The 26603-nt window shown below is 35.7% G+C and overlaps 1 protein-coding gene across 1 annotated transcript in view; it reads right to left on the bottom strand.

The window, feature by feature from the left end:
• LOC136031227 (homeobox protein onecut-like) overlaps positions 1-18368 on the bottom strand; it is a 55883-nt gene extending 37515 nt beyond the window's left edge. Inside the window, exon 1 of the mRNA XM_065710625.1 lies at positions 16185-18368. Within this exon, the coding sequence (XP_065566697.1) occupies positions 16185-17895 (1711 nt within the window). The 5' untranslated portion in view covers positions 17896-18368. The remainder of the gene's footprint in view (positions 1-16184) is intronic.
• Between the last annotated feature and the right edge of the window lie 8235 nt (positions 18369-26603).

Raw genomic sequence — 26603 nt, 5'->3', positions numbered from 1 at the left:
TTTTTTCCCTGGTTGGGCTTGGAAAAATTGAGAGATATTGGGAAGAAACTAAAGCTTTAGAGGATAGGGTAGCAGGAAAAGAAACAGAGGAAAATGAAAAAGTTTGTGATACCTTGGATGTGAAGGAAGATTTGTGTTGTAGTATGCAGTATGCTCTGTAACACCAAAATCAGAGATCAGCTGATGCGCACCTTTATGAGGTGGGTGAAATAAAACCCCAATCCCAAGAACCTCGGATGGTTACACAATTCAGTGCCCCTCCGATGTTCCAATGATCCACAAGCGCTGGAGAAAATTTAATAAAAAGAAAACACAGCTGGGTATCACACACTTTTTCGAAATTCCCAATAACTTGTTTCGTAAGTATTCTTACGAGGCAGAGTTGTTTTTTAAACTTATTTTTTAAGCTTTTGGCTATTATGGGGTGTGTTTCCTCGTGGTTTCAGGGTTCAACTATTGCTTAAACCACAAGGTTCGAGTGTGTTCGGACACTGGGCATAAAAAGTTCCTCGAATTTTCAAATATATGACAGATAGATAAATTTGTTTTTTAGAGGGGGGAGGAATAGTTTTGCATTGAAGTAGCATAACACTAAAAAGCACGAATTAATCAGTAAATAAAAACCCTTTCATTCAAGTCAGTTTTTATCACTTCTAACAAAACAGGTAAAATTACATTTAAGGGGGGTTGAACTGAACGGAATAGATTCAAATGGGTTGAGTCAAACAAGGTTCGTTAAACGGGGTTGATTTGTATCAAGATCGAGTTAAACGGTGATGAATTACACATGGCTTGATCTGAAAAAGGTCTGAGCTGCATGGGGGTTGAGTTGAATGGAGGTTATGTTCAACGAGGCTTAACTTAAAGGGGGGTTGGATTGCATGAAGGTTCAGCTGAACAGGGGGTTGAATTTCACGAGGGTTAAGCTGAACGGGGGGGTTGTGTTGCACTAGGGTTCAGTTACAGGGGTTCAGTAAAACGAAGGTTACGTTATATGGGGGTTCTGTTGAATGGGATCAAGTTGAATGGGATCAAGTTGAATGGGATCAAGTTGAATGGGGAGTTCAGTTAAACCGGATACCAGTTAAACTAGAGCTGAGTTAAACGGCGGTTGAGTTAAACAAGGGTTCAGTTGCACGGGACCTGCACAGGAAAATATCTGAGCAGCAGAACAGCACTATAAAAACGTCCTAACGCCTCGATTAGAAGATATGCAGAAGTATGTAATACAAATATGTTTAATACAGTCGCTAAGAACTAAAGAGCAGGTATTGGAAATGGGACTCGCAAATGAAAATACATTGCCGCCTAGTTGCCTTTTTAGATTAAATCAAACGGTCGAATCAAGCAAAAATGCCGGCACATCAGATTTATTGTTAAGGGAATTATTCAAACTTTACTTTATCATAATGAAGAAACGATCAAAAATGGAGCTTTTAAAGCGAAACAAAAATACTGGAAAAGCACACAAAGCGAATATTTCGAGAGGACAACCGCCTCTCTTCTTCAGCGCGAACAAAAAAAAATATATTTAAGGAAAATGCCAAAAAAGACAAAGAAAAAAATCAAAAGCAAACGTGAAAAGTCGATTTGAAAAAACAAAACCAATGAAAAAAACAAAATTAAAAGTGAATAAGACTCATCTTTTTTTTATTGGTTTTTTTTACATTAACTTTCCACGTTTGCTTTCGGTTTTTTATTTGTCTTTTTCGCATTTTCCTTAAATATATTTTTTTTTGTTCGCGCTGAAGAATGGAAGCGGTTGTCCTCTCGAAATATTCGCTTTGTTTTTTTTAACATTTTGGTTTGGGCTTAAAAACCCTAATTTTTGATGGTTTCTTCTTTATATTATGGCAGGCCAATGTACTTTAACAAAATATCTTCAAACTACATCCTGCTCAAATCCTGAAATACACCTAAAAAGCTCAAAAACAACCTCTGCTCGGAAACACACTATTCCGTCATATTTAAGATTAAAGTACAATTTGCTCTTGGGCCGCGCAGGCAATTGCTGCTTTGACCCAGGATTGCTACTCCTAGACTTAATTGCGTCAAATCTTTGTGTGTTCACGGACTCTGTGGCGTCCTCAGAGTCATAGTAGTGAATGGATGGGTTGATGTAATCCACAACGATTCCCCTTTTATGCGGCCTGTACACTATTACATAAAAAAAACTAGTTTTTTTTAACTGAAAGTAAGGAGCGACATTAAAACTTAAAACGAACAGAAATTTCTCCGTATATGAAATGGGTTGTCCCCTCCGCAATCCCTCGCTCTTTACGCTAAAGCTTTTAATTGTATTAAAAAGCAGAATTGTGGCAAAGAGTCAAACTTTAGCGTAAAGAGCGAGGGATTGCGGAGGGGACAACCCATTTCATATACGGAGAAATTTCTGTTCGTTTTAAGTTTTAATGTCGCTCCTTACTTTCAGTTAAAAAAACTAGTTTTTTTTTATTTAATTTCTGAACGTTTTTGAATTAATGCATGTTTGATTTTGGCTCTCCACACATAAATTATTAAAATGAAATTGGCATATTAATTCCTTTTTTGGCTAAATGGCCTTCTCTTAGTTTTGATCAGACGATTTTGAGAAATAAGGGATGGAGAAGGAGGCCTAGTTGCCATGCAATTTTTCGGTTACATAAAAAGGCAACTGTAAACTTTAATTTTTAACGAATTTTTCTATTAGTAAAAAATATACGTAACTTAAGAATTATCTTACGTAACAAACTGTTATATTCTTTAATTTTTATTATGTATATGAGAGGGTTTGTACCCTCGTTAATACCTCGTTCTTTACACTAAATCGTTTTGTCCCAAGTTTTGTCCCAATTCTTTAAGAATGACCCCTGAATCAGAAAGGCCGTAGAATAAATAGTTGAAATTACTAAAAAATACTACAGAATAAAGAGCGAGGTATTTATCTCCTCCTAAATACCTCGCTCTTTATGCTAAAGTATTTTAAGAACCCCTCATATGGGTAATAATCTCTGTTCGTTTTAAGTTTCAATGCTACTCTTTACTTTCAATTGAAAAAAACTTTTCCATGTTTATTTTTTCATTGTTTTTTTATAGTAATTTTAGAAAATCCTGCGCCCTTTTCATTGAATTTCTGTTCCCCCATGACATATTTCTCCATGGAAAGATCCTCCTAAAAAGCCCCCTCCCCTCAACCCCACCCCTAAAACCAAAAAAAATCCCCTGAAACCGACTGTACACTTCCCAATAACCATTATTATATGGAAACACTGCTCGAAGTTTGTAACTTGCAGCCCCTCCCCCAGGGACTGTGGGGGAGTAAGTCATTCCCAAAGACATAGTTATTATGGTTTTTGACTATGCGGAACAAAATGGCTATCTCCAAATTTGTATCCGTTGACTTTTGGAAAAAATGAGCGTGGGAGGGGGCCTAGGTGCCCTCCAATTTTTTTGATCACTTAAAAAGGGCACTAGAACTTTTCATTTCCGTAAGAATGAGCCCTCTTGCGACATTCCAGGACCACTTGGTCGATACGATGACCCCTGGGGAAAAGAAAGAAAAAAAAAGAACAAACAAATAACACGCACCCGTGATTTGTCTTCTGGCAAAAAATACAAAATTCCACATTTTTGTATATAGGAGCTTGAAAATTTTACTACAGGGTTCTCTGATACGCCTAATGTGATGGTGTGATTTTCGTTAAGATTCTGTGCAAATTTTCTCAGGCTCGTAACCTTTGATTACAAAGACTAAATTTGATGAAACTTATATATTTAAAATCAGCATAAAAATCTGATTCTTTTGATGTACATTTTAGCATCAAAATTCCGTTTTTTAGAGTTTCGTTTACTGTTGAGCCGGGTCGCTCCTTACAAAAACATGTAATTTTTTTCTCCAAAGTCAACAGATCAAAATTTTGAGATAGCCATTTTGTTCCGCATAGTCAAAAACCATAATAACTATGTCTTTGGGAATGACTTACTCCCCCACAGTCCCTGGGGGAGGGGCTGCAAGTTACAAACTTCGACCAGTGTTTACATATAATAATGGTTATTGGGAAGTGTACAGTCGTTTTCAGGGGATTTTTTTTTGGTTTTGGGGGTGGGGTTGAGGGGAGGGGGCTATGTGGGAGGATAGCTTTTAATCGTTTCAAAAAGTAGAATTGTGGCAAAGAGTCAAACTTTAGCGTAAAGAGCGAGGGATTGCGGAGGGGACAACCCGTTTCATATACGGAGTAATTTCTGTTCGTTTTAAGTTTTAATGTCGCTCCTTACTTTCAGTTAAAAAAACTAGTTTTTTTATTTACTTTCTGAACGTTTTCGAATTAATGCATGTTTGATTTTGGCTCTCCGCACATAAATTATTGAAATGAAATTTGTTTATTATTTTTTTTTTGGCTAAATGGCTTTCTCTTAGTTTTGATCAGACGATTTTGAGAAATAAGGGGTGGGGAAGGTGGCCAAGCTGCCCTCCTATCTTTCGGTTACTTAAAAAGGCTACTAGAACTTTTAATTTTTAACGAACGTTTTTATTAGTAAAAAATATGCGTAACTTAAGAATTAACTTACGTAACAAACTTTTATATTCTTATATTTTTATTTTGTGTACGAGGGGGTTTGTACCCTCGTTAATACCTCGCTCTTTACACTAAATCGTAAGTTTTGTCCCAATTCTTTAAGAATGACCCCTGAATCAAAAAGGCCGTAGAATAAATAGTTGAAATTACTAAAAATACTTTAGCATAAAGAGCGAGGTATTTATCTCCTCCTAAATACCTCGCTCTTTATGCTAAAGTATTTTTAGAACCCCTCATATGCGTAATAATCTCTGTTCGTTTTGAATTTCAATGCTATTCCTTACTTTCAATTGAAAAACGTTTTCATGTTTATTTTTCATTTTTTTTATAGTAATGCTAGAAAATCCTGCGCCCTTTTCATTGAATCTTTCTTCCCCCATGACATATTCCTCCAAGAAAAGATCCTCTCACATAGCCCCCTCCCATCAACCCCACCCCCCAAACCAAAAAAATCCCCCTGAAAACGTCTGTACACTTCCCAATAACCATTACTATATGTAAACACTGGTCAAAGTTTGTAACTTGCAGCCCCTCCCCCAGGGATTGTGGGGGAGTAAGTCATTCCCAAAGACATAGTTATTGTGGTTTTCGACTATGCGGAACAAAATGGCTATCTCAAAATTTTGATCTGTTGACTTTTGGAAAAAAATGAGCGTGGGAGGGGGCCTAGGTGCCCGCAAATTTTTTTGATCATTACAAAGGGCACTAGAACTTTTCATTTCCGTAAGAATGAGCCCTCTTGCGACACTCTAGGACCACTTGGTCGATACGATGACCCCTGGGGAAAAAAAAACAAATAAACACGCACCCGTGATTTGTCTTCTGGCAAAAAAATACGAAATTCCACATTTTTTAGATAGGAGCTTGAAATTTTGCTATAGGGTTCTCTGATAGGCCGAATGCGATGGTGTGATTTTCGTTAAGATTCTATGACCTTTAGAGGATGTTTCTCCCTATTTTCCAAAATAAGGCAAATTTTCTCAGGCTCGTAACTTTTGATGACAAAGACTAAATTAATTGAAACTTATATATTTAGAATCAGCGTGAAAATTCGATTCTTTTGATGTATCTTTTAGCATCAAAATTCCGTTCTTACTACAGTTCGTTACCACGAACTGTTTGATTAGACAAAGTCTATTAGGCAAAATGGCTAGGAGAGGATTTCGAGAGCATTAAAGCTATTAACAGAAAGGGCCAAGATCATGTAGAAATAAGATTAATATATACATATATACAGTATATATATATATATATATATATATATATATATATATATATATATATATATATATATATATATATATATATATATATATATATATATATATCTATATATATATATATAAAATACATAATATATATATATATATATATATATATATATATATATATATATATATATATATATATATATATATATATATATATATATATATATATATACCAGTAACATTCAAGCGTCAAAAGGCTATTTAAAACTGTTAAAATCCCCCTTGCTAGTTGACTAATTAGTTGTCTAAATGCTTCTTACGGTAAAACAATACAAGGAGCAATTCTTCGTCAGGCTATAAGATATGGAACAAATGGGCATTATGTTAATTATTTACTAGATAAAAGCAGTCAGTAAAAATGATCTGCAAGTTGCTAAATTCTTCTGGCACCCATTATCAAATATTTTGGCCACAGCATTAAGCAAGCAGATCACCAACATGGAACCTACTGCCATTATGAGCTCCATACCTCATTTCCCTCATCGGATGATAGTGCTTTTTGCTCCTAACGGCATTATCATCCTCAAGAGGCCCGTGTTCTTTTTTCTATGCATAATAAGAGCTATTTTCTTAGAAATAACCATTTCGGATTTTTTTAAAGACCTAAATGATCGAAAACCTCACCCCGTAGTTTTGTATATGCATAATCTTCCTCCTAAAGTACTCGGCTGTCGTAATTCAAAAGGCAGTTTGGTATTTGTCCATTATTCAGAACACACCCAAAAAGTGAAGTTAGGTCAATGAATATACAATACTTTATTAACAAAATTATGGGAACTACAGCAGAAAATTATGGAAAGCAGGACACCCAGGATGCAATACCTAGCCAAACCAAGATACCAAATCTATATATTAAATATTTAATCAAAATATATCTACAAGGTAGTTTTCCCACTGAGCTTAAGCTAATTGTCTCCAAATACAGACAGCTAAACCGGTTTTTGTCATATCTTTCAGTTCATAATTATTGAGTGTGTTCTAGCGGCAGCTTGTTGCATAACGTCAATTTTAAAGGAGAACGAAAAAACTGAAAAATCTGTTTTGTTTTCTTTAGTGTTACGAACTGCAGTTAGTGACACCTGTTTAGACACTAAGATACGGCAAAAAAAATCAGATTAAATTAAATCAAAACCTTTAAACTTGAATCGAATTTTTTATTCAAGTTTTGATTCTATTTGATCCAACTGTTTTCGTATCTTGGTGTCTGAACAGGTGTCCGTTTTACTAACTGCTGTTAGTAACACTATAGAAAACGAAATAAATTTTTGAATGAAATTTGTTCATTTGTGATTCTTGGACAGGACGACCTTGATAATTTTACATCTATGTGGTATATGATAACTATATGGATCACGATAGTCTTAATAATTGACACACTTTGAATTTGAGGAACAAGAGGGGTTTATATTTGGAATTACGGCGTGCCAGAACATCGAGAACATCTACCTTCTGTCACACCTGTTGACAAAAACAAAACTAATTCCCAAATACAGTGGCCTACCAGTTCTGTGCGTAATTAGGTGTTAATCGCGGAACGTCCAGCTATCAACTTAGAATTTATGACACAAAAGCGAAATGAAGAATCCTCACTCTGCTAAAAAATATGCTGAAATCCTCACTAGGATTTCAGCACATATTTTTGGAATGAAAACATGATGGAAGGTTGAAAAGTGACCGGCGTTTACCCCCCCGCCGGAAAATACCCCTGGCGTTTACCCCCCGGAAAATACCCCTGGCGTTTACCTCCCCCCCACGGAAAATAGCTCCCCAGCGTTACCCCCCCCCCCCCGCGGAAAATATACCACCGCCGAAAATACTGCCCACGGAAATACCACCCCCCCCCCGAAAATAAGGCTTTCCGAATTTGAGAATTTCATTTGAGTTTTATTTGTTTTTTTCAGTAGGGGGAAGGAATTTTGGTACTTGCGTATAATACGTCACCCACTCAAGTTTAAGCTGTGTGAAACTCGAGAACAAACCGGTTTCTTAGTTAGTTTCTTTCAGCTTAGCGTGAAAAAAGACAAAGACAAGTGACAGAATAGATGAGAAATATATAATTTGGGCTACATGTTTGCACATAAGGGGGGAGGGTAAAGCATGTGGACAGTTTGAAGTCCGAAAACAATTCTTATTTCATAATATGCAAAATAATTTTACCTACCACACTGTGCATGAAGAGCCACTATACTTTACCCCCCCCCCCATGTGCAAATATATAGCCCAAATTTGTTTCTAAAGTAAAGAAGAAAACAACGAAAAAACTTATTTGCTCTCGAGTTTTACACATCGTAACTTGAGTTAGTGGCGTATAATACACAAGTACCGGAATTTTTCATAGAGAGAGAGCAAGATTTCCCGATTTTATTTAAAAACGATCAGAAATCAAACAGTTCGTGGTAACGAACTGTAGTAAGGAGCGACCCGGCTCAATAGTAACCAAAACTCTAAAAAATGGACTTTTGGTACCAATAGCTACATCAAAAGAATCGCATTTTAATGCTGATTTTAAATATATAAGTTTCATCAAGTTTAGTCTTACCCATCAAAAGTTACGAGCCTGAGAAAATTTGCACTATTTAAGAAAATAGGGGGAAACACCCCTTAAAAGTCGTAGAATCTTAACGAAAATGACACCATCAGATTCAGCGTATCAGATAACCCTACTGTAGAAGTTTCAAGCTCCTATCTACAAAAATGTGGAATTTTGTGTTTTTTGCCAGAAGACAAATCACGGGTGCGTGTTTATTTGTTTGTTTTTTTTTTGTTTGTTTTTTTTTTTCTTTTCCCCAGGGGTCATCGTATCGACCAAGTGAACCTAGAATGTCGCAAAAGGTCTCATTCTAACGGAAATGAAAAGTTCTAGTGCCCTTTTTAAGTGACCAAAAAAATTGGAGGGCATCTAGCCCCCTCCCACGCTCATTTTTTTCCCAAGGTCAACGGATCAAAATTTTGAGATAGCCATTTTGTTCAGCATAGTCAAAAATCATAATAACTATGTCTTAGGGGATGACTTACTCCCCCATAATCCCTGGGGGAGGGGCTGCAAGTTACAAGCTTTGACCAGTGTTTACATATAGTAATGGTTATTGGGAAGTGTACAGACGTTTTCAGGGGGTATTTTATTTTGTTTGGGGGTGGGGCTGAGAGGAGGGGGCTATGTTGGAGGATCTTTCCTTGGAGGACTCTGTCATGGGGGAAGAAAAATTCAATGAAAAGGGCGCAGGATTTTCTAGCATTACTATAAGAAAACAATGAAAAATAAACATGAAAACGTTTTTTCAAGTGAAAGGAGGGATTAGCATTGAAACTTAAAACGAACAGAGATTATACGCATATGAGGGGTTCTAAAAATACTTTAGCATAAAGAGCGAGGTATTTAGGAGGAGATAAATACCTCGCTTTTTATGCTAAAGTATTTTTAGTTATTTCAACTATTTATTCTACGGCCTTTCTGATTCAGGGGTCATTCTTAAAGAATTGGGAAAAAGCTTACGATTTAGTGGAAAGAGCGAGGCATTAACGAGGGTACAAACCCCTCGTATACATAATAAAAATATAAGATTATGAAAGTTTGTTACGTAAGTTAATTCTGAAGTTACGTATATTTTTTACTAATAAAAACATTCGTTAAAAATTAAAAGTTCTAGTTGCCTTTTTAAGTAACTGAAAAATTGGAGGGCAACTAGACCTCCTTTTCCACCCCTTATTTCTCAAAATCGTCTGATCAAAACTAAGAGAAAGTCATTTAGCCAGAAAAAGAATTAATATGCAAATTTCATTTTAATAATTTATGTGCGGAGAGCCAAAACCAAACATGCATTAATTCAAAAACGTTCAGAAATTAAATAAAAAAAACTAATTTTTTTAGCCGAAAGTAAGGAGCGACATTAAAACTTAAAACGAACAGAAATTACTCCGTATATGAAATGCGTTGTCCCCTCTGCAATCCCTTGCTCTTTACGCTAAAGTTTGACTCTTTGCCACATTTCTACTTTTTAAAACAATTAAAAGCTTTAGCGTAAAGAGCGAGGGATTGTAGAGGGGACAACCCATTTCATATACGGAGTAATTTCTGTTCGTTTTAAGTTTTAATGTCGCTCCTTACTTTCGGCTAAAAAAATTAGTTTTTTTTATTTAATTATATAAAAAATCAAGTTTTTTCAACTGAAAGTAAGGGTCAACATCAAACATTAAAACGAACAGAAATTATTACTTATGTGAAAGGGGTTGCCTCCTCCTCAAGACCTCACTCTTTACGCTAAAGTTTTTTTAAATAAAAATTTAAAACAAAGTTTATTATTCTGATTAAACGGCCATTGTGTTTAAGAAATCGTTCATAAAGAATTAGTACAAAAAGTCAAAACTTTAGCGTAAAGAGCAACGTCTGGTGGAACTCCTTTCATATACTTAATTATTTCTGTTCGTTTCGAGTTTTGATGTTGCCCCTTAGTTTCAGTTAAAAAAACTTGTTTTTTAAAATTTATTTTCTGATAGTTCTGATCATAATTTCTGATATATTTTCTAGACAATTCAATCCGGGTGAAAATTTACCCCGGACAACTGCCCTTAACATCTCTACGCGCAAAATTGAGTTGACAAAGAGAAAGCAAGAGATAAGAAGAATTACGTATAGGAATTGTTGCAAATTCTTATAGTTTAAATTTCCCCTGAGAAATTCATTCCCTTGAACTTCCCTCCCGACGGAAAATTCTTCCAGTAGAAAATGCCCTCAGCAGATAATTAGTCCCCACCCCCCGAAAAACGTATGCATACTTCCCAATAACAAATACTATACGTAAACAATGGGCAAATTTTATAACTGAAGACTATTCCCCAGGGGCTGTGGAGGATAATGATATCTCCAAAAGAATATTTATTCGGCCTTTCGGCTATCCTGAACAAAATGACAATCTCAAAATTTTGATCGGATGATTTTGAGAAAAAAGGGGCGTGGGAGAGGCCTAGTTGTCCTCCAATCTTTTTGGTCACTTAAAAAGGACAGTAAAACTTTTACTTTCCGTTCGAGTTAGCCCTCTCAATATTCTAGAACCACTGGGTCGATACGGTCGCCCCTGGGGGGAAAAAAAGACACATCCGTGATCTTTCTTCTGCCAAAAAATACGAAATTCCACGTTTTTGCAGATAAGAGCTTGAAACGTCTACAGTAGGGTTCTCTGATGCTCTGAATCTGACAGTGTCGTTTTCATTAAGATTCTATGACTTTAAAAAAGGGTTTCTTCTTTTTTTAAAAATCGGAAAGATTTTCTCAGGCTCGCAGCCTTTGATGGGTAAGACTAAACTTAATGAAACTTATACATTTGAAATCAACAACATAAGCCAATTCTTTTGCCATATCTATTGGTATCAAATACAGTTTCGGTTACTATTGAGTCTGGTCGCTCCTTACTTACGGTATTTTACCATGAATTGTTTGGATCAGAGCCAATAAATGCTCTAGCGTTGCCTCTAGTAAAGAGTCAAATGGCTTCGATGTATTTTTTGTTATTATTCATTTTTTCCCTGGGCCACTTCCTATGGGAGGGGCAATCGTAAGAACTTCAGAGGGGGCTCATCTGAATGGAAATTGAAAGTTCTAATTCACTTCTTCAAAGCCAAAAGGGGAGGCCCTTTTTTGCTAGCTGTGCTCTAGCCTCCAAAGACATCCGATTAAAATTTGAGATAGCCATTTCGTTTTAAGTTGTCGATAGCCATATTAAAATGGATGACACCAATCTCCACAGGCCCTAGGAAAAGGGCCAACAATAATACAAATTGGCAATTTTTTAACTCGTGTCTTATGACCGAAAAGGTGGGCTTGTTTGATGTTGGGTGTGTAATTGGCTCGACATGCACGGATCGTTCTCTGGGTTGAAAGAATCGTGGGCCAAAGACTTTTTGTCCCTTATCAATTTAAAACTAGCTATAATTCTATGCACCAAGAGGAGAATAATATACAGAGACATTCCAAGACACCACCCCTTCCCAAAAAAGAAACGGCATCCGAAAAAAGGCCCGACATTTTCGTTTCTGGTCGGCTCGAAACATATATCCTGAAGTCATCGGTCTACAGAAGAAGAAATACAAGAACTGTTGGTTTCCCCAAATCAGACCCAACAAAGGGCCGGAAATAGACCAAAAATGTTCCCTGCCATTTCTCCCGAAATGATGGTCAAATAAACATGGAAAGGGGCTCACTTAAGATTTCGATCTTGTTCAAAATAGTCGAAAAGCTGAATAAATACTCCCACGTAGATGGCAATACACCACAGTCCCTGATAGAAGGTCTGTGAACAATGCAAATTGACAATTGCTGAGACAGTTTTATAATGACAAAAGAGGTTTGTCTGATATTGAGTGTGCAACTGGCTCGTAGCTTTCTTCGTCTGAAGGTAAAAAGCATTAAACAATTTGTAGGGGGAGAGAACAGGGGGTCCCAAAAACAGGGGCAGAAAGTTTTTGTCCCTAACCTGTTTGAAACTCATAGCCGTGAGACTATGGACCAAGAGACACTTGATGTACGAAAACATATCTGGGTACGGTCCTACCATAATGGGACTAAAATAGGGCTAAAGAACTTTTCTTCCGATTGGATTGGAGCTGTTACATTTCAACCCATGGGTTAATAGCATACCCATGTAAAAGCATTTTTTTTTAAAGAATTGGTTCCTCCCAAAGATTCCAAAGATAAACAAACATTCTCAACGTTTCCAAAGGCATACTTTGTAGATGATATGCGCGCCTGAATTGATCAAAAGACGATATGTGCGCCAATGTTATCTACAATGTCTCAGGAATCGCTTGGAGTTCAGAGTTAAAACTCAAAAGTACGGTTGAGGAAAAGAAGGGGTAGAACGGGCAAGGGTACTTCAAATTCTTGTGCTTGGAAAGGGGTTAAACAATCTTTGTCTCTGATCTACTAAAACGATTTTACACTATCCACTCTTATGGGAATTTCAATCTCTGCCAATCTAAGTGGAAAATTAGTTCAAAACCACTATGTTTTGCCAGGTTATCAAAATGGCGTATCTGCAATGTCTCAGTAACAGCTTCGAGCATAAAGTCAAAGGTTTAAAGGAATACTGTGAGGGCAGGGGAATTAGATGTTTAATTATACCTTGGGGAAGAGGGTTTAGCAAACACTATTGCAGAAGAAAGGAGGAAGAGGTAGAGGCTTGAAATTTTGTGCTAGGGGTAGCGGATAAAAAAAGCTACCGTGTGTCTCTGATCCACCTGCGCGTTTTTGCACTAAATCTAAAGACACATTGTGATAAATTAACAATACTATGTTGAACGAAGTTTCCAAAATAGCAGTTCACCTTGTCTCTGGAATGGCTTGAGGTATCAAGTTGAAACTTCCAGCGAGTTTTAGGGGGTCAAGTGGACCTCAAGGTTTGGCTTGCGGGGGGAGGAAGAGAGTCCTCAAATTGTTTTTCTTTTATCTACTTAAATGTTTCGCACTATCAGCCTCTGTGAGACATAAAATCTGTTTAGTGCTAAGTAGGCAAACGGGGTTAATAAAAGGAAACTACAATATAGTTGAAAAAAAAACTTTTAATAACAATAATAGTCCGAATATTTCGGCTTCACGTTCAAAATTCTTTTCAGCGAAGAAAAACTAAACTAAATAAAACAAAACTTTTAAAGAGAAGGTAAAAACAAAGCAAAAAACACAAGCAAAAAGAAAAAAACTCACGTCTTAATAATGTCTGGCTTTAAGAATATTCATTGAAAGTTACAAGCCTGAGAAAATTTGCCTTATTTTCAAAAAGGGGCGGATGCAATCCCAAAAAGTCAAGCGATCTTGATGAAAATTCTACCACCAGATCCAGCATATCAGAGAACTCTACTGTAATGGTTTCAAGTTCCTATCTACAAAAAGATGGAGATTTGTATTTTTGCCAGAAAAAAGATCACGGATGCATGTTTATTTTTTGTTGTTTTATTCTAGAGGGGATTTGTGTCGACCCGATAAGACGAAAATCCAGACGAAAATTAAAAGCTATAGGGTCCTTTATAAGTGACCAAAAGGATTGTGCAGCAATCAAACCCCTCCCACTCCCCTTTTTTCCTCAAGGACTTCCAATCAAAATTTTGAGATACCTATTTGGTTCAGCATGTTGAAAGGTCAAATAACTATACCTCTGGGGATGACATGACCACCCACCCCTTGAAAAAAGGGCTATGAGTTATGTAATTTGCCCATTATTTGCACATAGTATTTCGTTTTGGGAAATATGCAGAATCATTTTTTGTGGAGAGGGGAATTTTCTGAAGTGGAGGTGATTTGCACTGGGAGAATTTTCCGGGAATATTTCCACCGAAGGCGAAATTTTCCGGCGTGATTTGAAAAACGACAGAAACTAAATTAAAAAAGCTGTTTCAACTGAAAGTAGGGAGCAGCATTGAAAAATAGAACGAATAGAAATTATTCTGTACATCAGGAGGGGTGTCCCCACCTCAATCCCTCACTCGATACGCTCTTTAGTTGTTTAAAAAGTTTCTTATTCCAACCGAACGGTTATTGTGCTTCAACAGTTGTTCTTAAAGAATTTTGACAGAAAGGCAAACTTTAGCGTCAAGAGCGAGGGATTGAGGAGGGAGCAGTTCCCTTCTTGCAAGGAATTATTTCTGTTCGTTTTAAGTTTTAACACTGCTCCCTAACTTTCAGCTGATATTTTTTTTTTTGAGCCAAAATTTATAAGGTTGAAACACGCCTAGGGCTGGTTATGCAAACAGTCACTATTTGAAGTATTTGAGGCTTTGCTATTTTTTTTTTAATTAAAATATTATGAATAGGATTTATTCTATATTCTTGTTCATCTATAATTATACTGTTGTTGCTTTATTGGGACATAGAAGAGAGACGGTGTAGTTTTTCCTGATTTTATTTGATTTTTTGGTTCGTGAATTGGTGAACATTTGTCAAATTGGACATTATCTAGATGTGGGCTTTTTCATTCTTGTTTTTTGTCATGTTTTTACCCTTTTTTTACATATATATTCTGTTGGTATTTATCTCTTATATCCTCCACAATCAAGTTCTTGGTCTGACAGAACCCCTTTCTTTCTGTACTTTCTTTCAGGTTTGCGTAAGAGAGTGTATATACACTGCATTGTAGGTATATTTTAATTAAGTATTTTAGTTAGTATTTCGGTTAGATTAGAAAACATTTAATATAATACACTCCGGGGGCCTGATTTCCATAATTCTCTGTTGAAGTTTCCATAATTTTGTTATTAAAGTATTTTATTTTCATCATACTTAGTTGTATTTCGTTAGGATTAACCAAACTCCACTGCTTAAGTGTGCTGGGTATAAGAGATAAGTACCGTTCTATTTAATTTGGTTTATTTTTTTTTCCTCTTGATAAGGACTTCCGAACGTGAACCCGAAATATTCAAACCTTAACTAATATTAAAATGTTTTTTTTCCACTGTCATACCTGAAATATTACACCAACTCAATATTTTCATTTGTTTTATTTGTAAATAGAAATGCAGTGTGGTCTAAATTCTTGACTTTTTCTACCAGAATTAGTACTTCTATCACGTTCACTTCTATAGCTACTATTTCTTGCACCTCTATTGTTTGCCCTTCCAGTGCCCTTTTCAGATACTCACTTCGATCGAGCGATTTTCTGCCACGACGCAAATGTTTGTTTGTACGGAGAAAAAAGTGAGATATATCCAGTAACACTATATTTTCGATGGCTCCCCTGACCCCTCCAACTACTTTCTAAGCAATGAGCTTAAAAATCATTCTTAATATTTCAGACCCCTTCCCTTCCCCGAAGAAATTGTTAAGGATTGTGGGATTTTTCACAGATGTTTATCATTTCTGAGCACTGTTATTATGCTAAAGTTATACTTCAGTATCAAGTGAGGGATCGAATGAGGTGGTAGCCCTCTCATATTTAGGGAATTCCTAAAAAAAAAAAAATTAATGGCAACAAAGGGGACGTAAAAGCTTAAAACGACGGCAAGTTTTCTTATATATAGGCTACAGACGTCTTTATCGCCCTAAACCCCACTCTTTGTTCATAGATTTAAAACATTAAAGATTCAGATTATATTCTGAAAAGAGTCCTGTGGTGGCGCAGTGGATTTGACCTTAGCTTGGTAATACGGGACCCAGAGATCGAATCACGCTGCAGGAATGCACTGCAGGGCCGACGCAGGGACCTTAGTAGTCAAGAAGCGTCGTTAATTCTTAAATCAAAATTCTGAAAAGATTGACGAATCTTAACATTCAGCGTAAATAACTTGAATTTACTTTTTATTTATCGATCCAATGAAGCAATCCAAAGTAATAATTAGCTACGACACAAAAGAACAAAATACATTAAACAGAGCTTACCACATGATGATGATCCACTGTTGCTATTCTGGCTTTGAACGACAGTCATTGGAGCAGATTTGCTAGCAACCACCACTCCGACGCTCCCGTTTGAGTATTGCACTTGATTCTGACTTAAAATGTGTTGAGATTGGGATACACCATTTTGATGACTAATATTCGACAACGAGTTAATCATGGCGTCCCTGGTGAGCACACTTTGAGAGGGAGAAGTGGGAGATGTAGGCATCAGGTCCCTAGTTAACTGATTTACTTGTTGAACTGAAGATCCAAGAGGTGGTGAAGCCGTATGTGGGGAAACAACAACCCCGTTTGGGCTTAGAGGTGGCAATCCATTTATATTTTGCAATGTTGAATTTAAAGCCGCATTCATACTATAGGAGGACATAAGCCCGTGAGGTGGGGAATTTAGTGAGTTGGACTGGGGACTTAGTGGAGCTGGGCTTGGTGGTTGATCTAGACAACCGGTTGTGGAGCTTCTCATGGTATAGTCGTATCCAGTCGGCGATAGAGACTTTGGAGAGTGCATTCCGCTATGACTGTATGCAGATGGAGATAAGGGTGAGGACTGTTGAATGAGACCAATTGCAAGATTAGATTGGTTATAATGAGGTGGTGGGGAAGGCGGCATTTTTTCATAGCTATAAGGAGATCCGTGCATAGTAAGCCCTAAACTGCCATTCTGCATCACTGTGAAAGAAGCAGATACAGCAGTATGCTGCAGCTGGTTTTGATGGATATGCTGGGTTTGGGCATATGAAAATTTGTCCGACACTGTCGAGATTGGCGGCAGTGGTTGAAGGGATGGCATGGGAGAATATCCATTATATGATTGCGGTGAAAGTCGTCCATTTAAACTATGGAATGTTTGATAGTTAGAATCATGTAGCCTATAATCAGACGCTTCAATCATTGCCAGACTTCGTGGAGATAATTCACTGGGGCTTAGTAACTCTGAATCTGATTTTAATCGAGATTGATCGTCACATTCTTGTTGGACATTCACAAAGAGGGCCTCATCAGCATTATTGTGGAGCCTCAAATTATCAAAGTCAGATTGCTGGTGATCTATTTCCTCACTTGAATTTATATTATGTTTAATATCTTCGTCAATCTCTCTTTGCAAGCTTAAGTCTTGAGGGTCTAGATCTTCTTCCTCTTGATCAAAGTGCTGATAGCTATTAGAGTATCTTTGACTGTCTTCAGGTGTGTGCACCCTATGTTCTTGTACTCTTAAATCTTCGGGATCAACTGTCTGTTGGAATTCTGCTTCGTTAATTTCCTGTTCCCTGGATACATTCTGGTAGTCACCTGCGACTACTAGAAAGCCGCGCGCAGATGGGCTCTCCACAGGAACAATTCTAGAGCCATCTAACGGAGAATGAGTCAAACTATTGCCAACTGTTACAGCAAAAGATAGATCGTGCCGTAGGTTATCTTTTGAATCCGTAGAATCATCGCGGAGAATGTAGCGTTGCTCGTCTTTTACTTCTGAGTTTTCGCGTTCACCAGCGTATATTCGTGGATCAGGAGAGTATTGGGTTGGAAGCGTTGTAATAATAGGTTTTCCCTCTATAGAATTATCTAATTTGACATCTGAGTAAATCAAAGTCCAGCCTTGGGCACCCCCTCTTAGGACTCCAATAGGGGCACCCGTTACGTATTCGCCGTTCGAATCCAGTTTAATATAATTAGTTACCGCAGCATGCATTCAATAATCTGAATTTTTAACTTTTACTAGAAAACAGTATGGCTATTTAAACAGCCTTTTGAAAGTCAACTTAAAAAATAAAATTATAATTTTTCAGTACAATAGTTACCACACTATTGAAAGCGAGTCTTCTCCAATTTGAACACGGTATTTTAAAACCCTTACTGTTAGTCTGATAATCCTTATTCCTTACAAAACTGCAGTACCATATCCTCCGATTTACCTTGTGCGAGTACAAGTAGTATTATATATCTTCTAGCCCATTTTTGAACGAAAAATAGGTTATCACTTTGTTTAATATCACCATTGAATGAAACACCTTCAAATCAATTAGAAATTATTCACAGTTGTATCCATATTAACACCACGTGTAATAATGATCACATAATCATTGATTTCCGATAAGGTAAATTTCAAAACAACACCTTCAGAAATTTGAGTTTATGGCACTTAGACAGTAGCATTGCAAATGCAGCTGTTTGATAGCGACTGGAGCGCAGGGCGTCTGACAGGAGTTGCTGGAGTCCGCGAGGTGATGACGCAATCGAGAGAGGCAATGGGGGAGTTTATTACAGCGGGATACTGCTTCCTTTGTTCCGGAAAGCAGTGAAGTCGCTTAGAACGAATACATGATTTTGTCGCGTATCTGAATGTAAAAAAGAAAAAGTAAACTCAACACACCTGTCCATTTTATCTTGACAAAATATGAAGTGATCATTTTTAAGCTTATATATGTTCAAAATATTTTTATATACGTATATATATATATATATATATATATATATATATATATATATATATATATATATATATATATATATATATATATATATATGTTTGTGTGTGTATAATATATTAGGAGGACATTATATATAAAGTATATATATATATATATATATATATATATATATATATATATATATATATATATATATATATATATATATATATATATATATATATATATATATATATATATATATATATATATATATAGAAAAATGTAAAATTTTGTAAAATAGGGAATTTATATGGCGAAAGAAAAGAAATCCAAACCTTAGCCCCTAACCTTTTTCCGGAATAAACACCTTAGGATAGCATCTATAAGAGTCCTTAGGGTTGTTTAATAGCCTCCAAGTCAAGTTGATCGCATCGGGTGTTTGTACTTACTGTTCTCTAAAACACAAATTTTTAATACAGATATTTCTTTGCTAATGTTCATAATGACTATAATATTAATATTTTTAGGAAAGATGTTTGTGAAACCTAAGTTTAAAAAATCAGGGAAATTAGGAACCAAGGAAATTTGAATTTGATAGATAAGGCGAATAAAAACACGGTCAAAATAATCTGCAAAATCTAAAAATTTGAAGGTCTTAAGGATAAATGAAAATCAAGCAGTAGCCTAATCAGACACGGTCTGATGCTTAAAGCTCACCCCGGGCAGGTACGCAGTGCGGCGGACCTCACGCACGGGCTTCGTCCCGGGAATGGTGACTTCTCATGTATCTTTTTAATTTTTCCTGTAGATCAATAACTTTGAAGTCTTTTTCTAATCCCTCCCCACAAGAATTTTTGTGCATACTCCAAAATAGATTCCTGCGTAAATACCTGCTCGAACAATACTGCTTAACATGAAATTAAATATAAAGAAATTTTTTTCAACGGAAAGTAAGGAGCACAATTAAAACTAAAAACGACCAGAAAGTATTACGTATAAGAGAGGGATTGCTCCCTCCTCAACACCTCGCTCTTCACACTAAAGTTTTTTAGTAGTTTTAGAAAAGCTTCTTATTGTTGTAATTAAAAACGAAACGAAAAAAATTACAAAAACGAAACACGACACTTGACAAAAAATATTGTTTAAAGTAAATTCTTCCTGCCTGAATGGGGATGGATGATTTTAACCTCGTATTGATATTTTGTTACTTATTGAACAAAACTTTCAAGCTTTATCAGTTTGTGTAAGTTTATTGAAGAAAATCATTTATTTTTTTTCTTTTATAAAGCTAATGATCCAGAACTGCTAAAACTTTCAAGAATGAATATAATCAACTAATAGGAATACTTAACTGTCAACATACATTCATTAGTTCTTTTCAGTACTTTTGGTTATTATGGTGATTTTCTTTCTCTTCGTTGTTGTTATAACAAATAAAAACAAACAGATTGAAATAGAAATTAATTCAGATAAAACACAAATGACTTTCAGGCCTTTTTTTCGTGCTTTGCTTAATTCCTGTTTGTTTTAAGTTTGATTTGATTTTTTATTGTAATTGCTGTTCGTTTTTTTTGTGCAGTGGCTTATTTCCATTTTGCGCTTGAATTATTATTCAGTGGCGTGACTCTGTAAGCTCAGCCAGGTTTAACCCAGCTCTAAATGAGTACCTGGAGAAACCTGGGGAGGGTAAGCTGGAAGCGTGTGCGGAAGCACAAGATGGCTGTCCCCCAACCTGTCCCTTATACAATATTGTATAATTGCACTTCCTGGCTAAAGGGCCGCAAAACAGAGATCAGCACCGCTGGTTTGGACCTTGAGGGCATAGCGCGGTCATACTTACTTACTTACTTTAAATTATGATTTGACTTCATTTCTGCTTGCCATGGTTTAATCCAGCTCTTTATTTTAATAAATAAGAAAAAACAAGTTTTTAACTACAAGTAAGGAGCGACATTAAAACTTAAAACGAAGAGAAATTATTCCGTATATGAAAGGGGTTGACCCCTCCTCAACGCCTCGTTCCTTACGCTAAAGTTTGACTCTTTCTCAAAACTCTACTTTTTAAAATAATAAAATACTTTAGCGTAAAGAGCGAGGCGTTGAGGACGGGACAACACCTTTCATATATGGAATAATTTCTGTTCGTTTCAAGTTCAGTGTCGCTCCTTACTTGCAGTTAAAAAACTTGTTTTTATATTTAATTTCTGACCGTTTTTGAATTAATGCATGTTTTGATTTTGGCTCACCACACATAAATAATTAAAACAAAATTCGCATATTTTTTTTTGGTTAAATGATTTTGATAAAAAAGGGGTGGTGGAGAAGACCTAGTTGCCCTTTAATTTTTGGTTACTTAAAAAGTGACTAGAACTTTTTATTTCTTTTTATGAACGTTTTTATTAGTAATAAATATAAATAACTTACGAATTGAATTACGTCACCAACTTCTATATTTGTATATTTTTATTACGTCTACGAGGGGGTTCGCCCGCTCGTCAATACCTCGCTCTTTAAACTAAAGCTTCAATTTTGTCCCAATTCTTTAAGAATGATCCCTGAATCACAAAGGCCGTAGAATAAATAGTTGAAATTACTAAAAGTACTTTGGCGTAAAGAGTGAGGTATTGTAGAGGAGACGAACCCCCTTACATACGAATTAATTTCTGTTCATTTTAGGTTTTAATGCTGCTCATTACTTCAAGCTGAAAAACTTTTTTTCTTATGTTTTTTTTAGGTAATGCTAGAAAGTCTAGCGGCCCCTTCATGGAAATTGCTATATCAAAATTTTTATCCGGTGACTTCGGGGAAAAATGGCTATATAAGCTATATAATGGCTTAGCTATATAAATAGCTATATTAAAATTTTTATCCTTTGACTTTGGGGAAAAATGTGCGTGGGAGGAAGCCTATGTGCCCTCGAATTTTTTAGGTCTCTTAAAAAGAGGACTAGAACTTTTAATTTCGGTTAGAATGAGCCCTCTTGCGACATTCTAGGACCACTGGGTCCATGTGATCATCCCTGGGAGAAAAAAAAAAAAATAAACACGCATCCGTGATCTGTCTTCTGGCAAAAACTACAAAATTCCACATTTTTATAGTTAGGAGCTTGAAACTTCTACAGTAGGGTTCTATGGTACGCTAAATCTGATGGTGTGATTTTTGTTAAGATTCTATGACTTTTAGGGGATGTTTCCCCCTACTTTCTAAAATGAAGCAAATATTACCAGGCTCGTAATTTTTGATGGGAAGGACTAAACTTGATGCAACTTATATATTTAAAATCAGCATAAAAATGCAATTCTTCTAATGTAACTATTGGTATCAAAATTCCAGTTTTTAGAGTTTTGGTCACCATTGAGCCGGGTCGGTTCACGAACTGTTTAATAAAGAGTTGGATTATCAACTTATGCAAGCTTCCCATAATTCACCTAATCCAGTATGTTGGTAATATTTGGGCAAAAATTATTGTTTTGCGGCACAATGTGGCAGAATATAACTCCTTTCTGTGAAACGACCTATCTGTTACTTAGAAAGATCATCAGGTAATTTAATTTTCGTTCAAATGAACCCTTACCCAATTTTCTACGACCGCTGGCTCAATAAAATCACTGCTGGTGAAGAAAAAGGAGACAAATCAATGGTGCCCATTCTGACAATCCTTGTTGTACAAGACAGGTGATTTTAAATCCCCACTTAATGGTATTCGACAAAGGCGATGTCAACGCTGAACTTTTTACTTAGATTTGACGTCATTTTTGGCGATGTCAGTCACTTTTTGAAATTCTCAAAATTTCCTCTTAAAATTTAAAATTATTTTTGGTTGCAACCGAATGAAAAATGCTATTTACAAAATTTGCATTCAACATATTCCCAAAATAACGTTCATAAGAAATATTTCTATTAAACGGATTCTTATTTTTTTTTTTTTTTTTTTTTTTTTTTTTTTTTTTTTTTTTAGCTTCTATGGGCCTTGGTTTGCTTATAACTAGACAACTGCTACTGCTGCAACCACGGAGAATAATTTAAACTTGTTTAAAGCCATGAGATACTATCCAATTCACAGATCAACTTCTTTGAAATGACTCCTTGTGCAAAACGAATTATTTTTCTAACAACAAATAAATCTTTCTTACGAGCAAAACAAATCTTTCAATCACATCGAACTGTACAAAAGCCTACGCGACAACTCCAATTCGTTAAATTTGTAATATTTCGTTCTAGCGTCAAAACATTTGATAGCAGTTGATTGGCTTTGAGCTTCACAAGGTTTAACTATATTCCCCAGTAGAAAGGATTAAAACTAAAAGAACAATAAATCGTATTTTTGAATTATGTTTAAACTGTAATTTCGGTTAAACTTTGTAGAATTGGCCTCTGTATTGCTCATTTAAAAATGAAAATATAACGGAAAACTGGACTGGTTTTCTCAGGCACCTCAAACATCTAAAGTATTATTTGCATTCAGTATTTAGAACCACTAGCTTTGCCCTGCTTCCATGGCAACTTACAAAACAAAAAGAAGGAGATAGCTAGGGGGAAGCATGTGAAAAGCTCTCGGGATGGATTTAAATATCACCCTTGTCGCTTCATTTTGTGATAAGCGAAAAAACGGGAATGATATTTATTCTAATTTGGCCACTTTGAACATTGAGGAGTCGGTTTTGGATTTTACTAAACAAAATTGAAAATAATAGTAACGAGTAAAGAGTAATAATAAGGATGAGTTTCATCTTTTATTTAACAGAGATGTTGCACTACATGATTTTATATTTTAGAAGTTGGAGAGCGAACATTGTCTATTACAGAGAATTAACAAAATGTTCAGGCCTTTTGAATTTGGCTTGTGTTCTGTTCAAAAAGTAAATTGTATTTAGCAAAAGTTAAGCATTAAGTTTAGTAAAAGAGAAGAAAGTGGATGAAATACCCAGTGGGGGTCGTCTGGAACTTGTTGCATACTCAAGGATTAACAGTATACTGACATAGAAGTAATTATAGCAAAAATTGTCAGACTATTAAGCAATAGGAAAAAAAGGGGGGAGGTTTTGACACGAGTAACAAATACGGCTAAAGACTGGATCTAACGGGTCTTTTTTTGGGGGCGAGGGCATTCTCCATGAAAATGATGTAAGCATTTAGGTCTTAAGGGGGAAAACTCGTTAAATCTCTGCAAAAGACCTATAAAATCCTAATTTGAGACTTACTAATTAAACTAATTAAAAGATCAAGACCATTCTTGGTGTGATGAGCAAAAACGAGTAAAGAAAAAAAAATCGAAACAGAAACGACCAAAGTTGCTTAAAAATTGTCAATTATTTTCTTAATTTAATATAATACCTTTGATTTGGTTTTATAAACCATTAGGCGCACATTAGTTTGGAGAATATTACAGATAAAAGAGGACCATACCTACACACAGGGAGGTTGGGTTTAAGACAACCTTCTAGGGGAATTTTGTCGGATATGTCCAGCTGTCCAAAAGGAAAGTTTTTGTCTTTCTCTCCGTCATATAGCTGAAAATCACACATTTTGTATAATTTTTCTTAAATTGAAGGGAAGGGAGCATAAAGCCGAAAATGTCCCTCCCCCAGTTAAGCCCATAGATTTGGTTAGCTTTCAGAGTCCTTTTAAAATGGTTTGGTAAGGGACAATAATTGACGCTCTAGTTTCGATTCAAGAAAAAGGTAGAAAATAAATCGCGGCTGCGCCTGTAGTCGAAACCACAGTGATTCAGCTTGGTACTAGCAACTTGGTGGTCTGTGATTGTATTTGTTTTTTTGGTGAAACTTCCACTTCTTCATTCCATCAGTTGTTTTAAATCAGATCATTCCAAATTACAAGGGATCAAGCATAGTAATTAGAAACTCGTTGGAATTTACTTCAACCAATATTAAAAATATGGTTTCCGTTTTCCGCCGGAACTTTTAAGTATCTGGTTACCTATGAAGTAAATAAAAAGTTTTAAAAAAGTAGTATAAAGCTAATGAGACAAGGGGATTAGTTTTATTTGAATTTCTTGCATGCAGAATATTTGAATATTTCTCAATATAGAACAAATTGAGTCACTCAATCTTATAACTAGTTTGTAAAAACTACATTAAACTTTTAAAATACGTGTCGTGAGAGACACGTGATGTATTGTCTTTTTTACGAAAACTGTATTGATAAATACTATAAATAAAAATCCTACGACACACACATATATATATATATATATATATATATATATATATATATATATATATATATATATATATATATATATATATATATATATATATATATATATGAATTTAAGAATTAAGAGATCCTGTTTTATTGTTTAAGGTGAGTACCCATAAAAGAGTTCTTTCATTGCTTAACCACACTTTTACAAATATCTACAAATATTAAACATTAGTATAAAGAGCGGAGGAAGGTTGAGGGGTAGTCGGATTCATCAAATATCTAGGGAAAAGCTTAGGTTATAATATCAAAAGTGAAAATGTTAATTTGTAAAAACAAATTTTTCAAGAATCGAAGGCAAAGCTAGAGCGTTGCGTAAGTATAAGGGCCATGTCCTTTCAATGTATAATTATTGTTATTCTCCGTACCCTCCATATATAATTCGTTGTCGTAGAAGCATTGAAAGCAGCTCGTCCAATTAAAAAATATAAGTGTAGTGCCCTGTTTTAGGGTCGCAAGTGATTTGAAAGGAAAGCAGCCCCCCACATGTGTCTTTTATTTACTGCCTGACCACCGTAACTACCCAAGATATCAGTTCAGAATTTTGATACAGCTATTTTCTTCAAAGTTGTCAAAAATCCAATTAATATGGCTCCAGGGATAACATTCACCCACCTCGCCCCTGAGACAATGTCCGAAAGTTATACAAATTTACAATTGTTTACAGATTAATATTTATGGTGAAAAATAGGGCATGTTTGATCTCAGGTGTTGGACTGACTCGAAGATTTCAGGAAATGTTCCCTGTACCAAAAGAAATCCATATTTTGTTGGAAGGGAAGGGGATTTTAAAGGGCCCGGAAACAGGCAAAACTCTTCGTTCCTGACCAGTTTGAAACTTAAAGTCATTGATCATTGGGCCAAGAGGAACCTAATGTCCACAAAAATTGTTTGGTGGTCCCTCCCCCAAAAACCAGGACCTCAAAAAGGGCTGGAAACTTTTCATCCAATCGATTCGAAATTGAAATCCTTAGTTCCTTAGGCTAAGGGCTCAAAGGTCACGAATGCAGAAGGAAAAACTTACAAATGTACTAGTTCCCCGAAAACAAGGCCTGGCAAAGGGCCAAAAAAAGAACCAATAAATTTCTTTCTGAAGGTGCAGTACTTAAAACTATCCCTGGGTCAACTGGACCCTACATATACAAAAATAATTTAGTTTCTTTCGGATTAAAACTTTCCATGCCATGGGGAGCACAATGCACAAGAAAAAAATTCAAACGAAATCATTTCCAAAAATGGTGACAGAAAAGGAATCAATATCGTTTTCAATAATAATAAAAATCAAAAGAGATCTAAGTACATCCAGGTTTTCAAAAGGGCTTATTTGTAGTATCTAATGAGCTGCTAAGGGTGTTAAGCTAAAACTCTTAGAGAATGGTGAGGGGGTTTAGAACTTAAGGACACTATAGGTCTTTTGATTACCAAAGGGCTTCAATACCTCAGAAACGGCTAATGATATTAAGTTGAAAATTTCAAGGAATGTTGAGAGGGATTTTGAACTATATTTAAGGATATAATGTGCATCCAGGTTGTCAATAGTGTATATTAAATGTCTCAGGAACGGTATTGACATTAAGTCCAAATTTTCAGAAGATATTGAAATAAATAAAATGACACTTTGCCCATCCAGGTTGTCAAAAGGGCGAATGTGAAGTATCTCAAGATTCTCAACAACAGCTGGGGTATTAAGTTTGAAATTTAAGGGGATACTGAGAACGGTATTGAATTCAACCAGAAAACATTATGTGCATTCATGTTGTCAAAA

The sequence above is a fragment of the Artemia franciscana genome, chromosome 9 (genome assembly GCF_032884065.1).
Source record: "Artemia franciscana chromosome 9, ASM3288406v1, whole genome shotgun sequence".
NCBI lineage: Eukaryota > Metazoa > Arthropoda > Branchiopoda > Anostraca > Artemiidae > Artemia > Artemia franciscana.
This window is presented reverse-complemented; position numbering and strand designations above follow the sequence as displayed.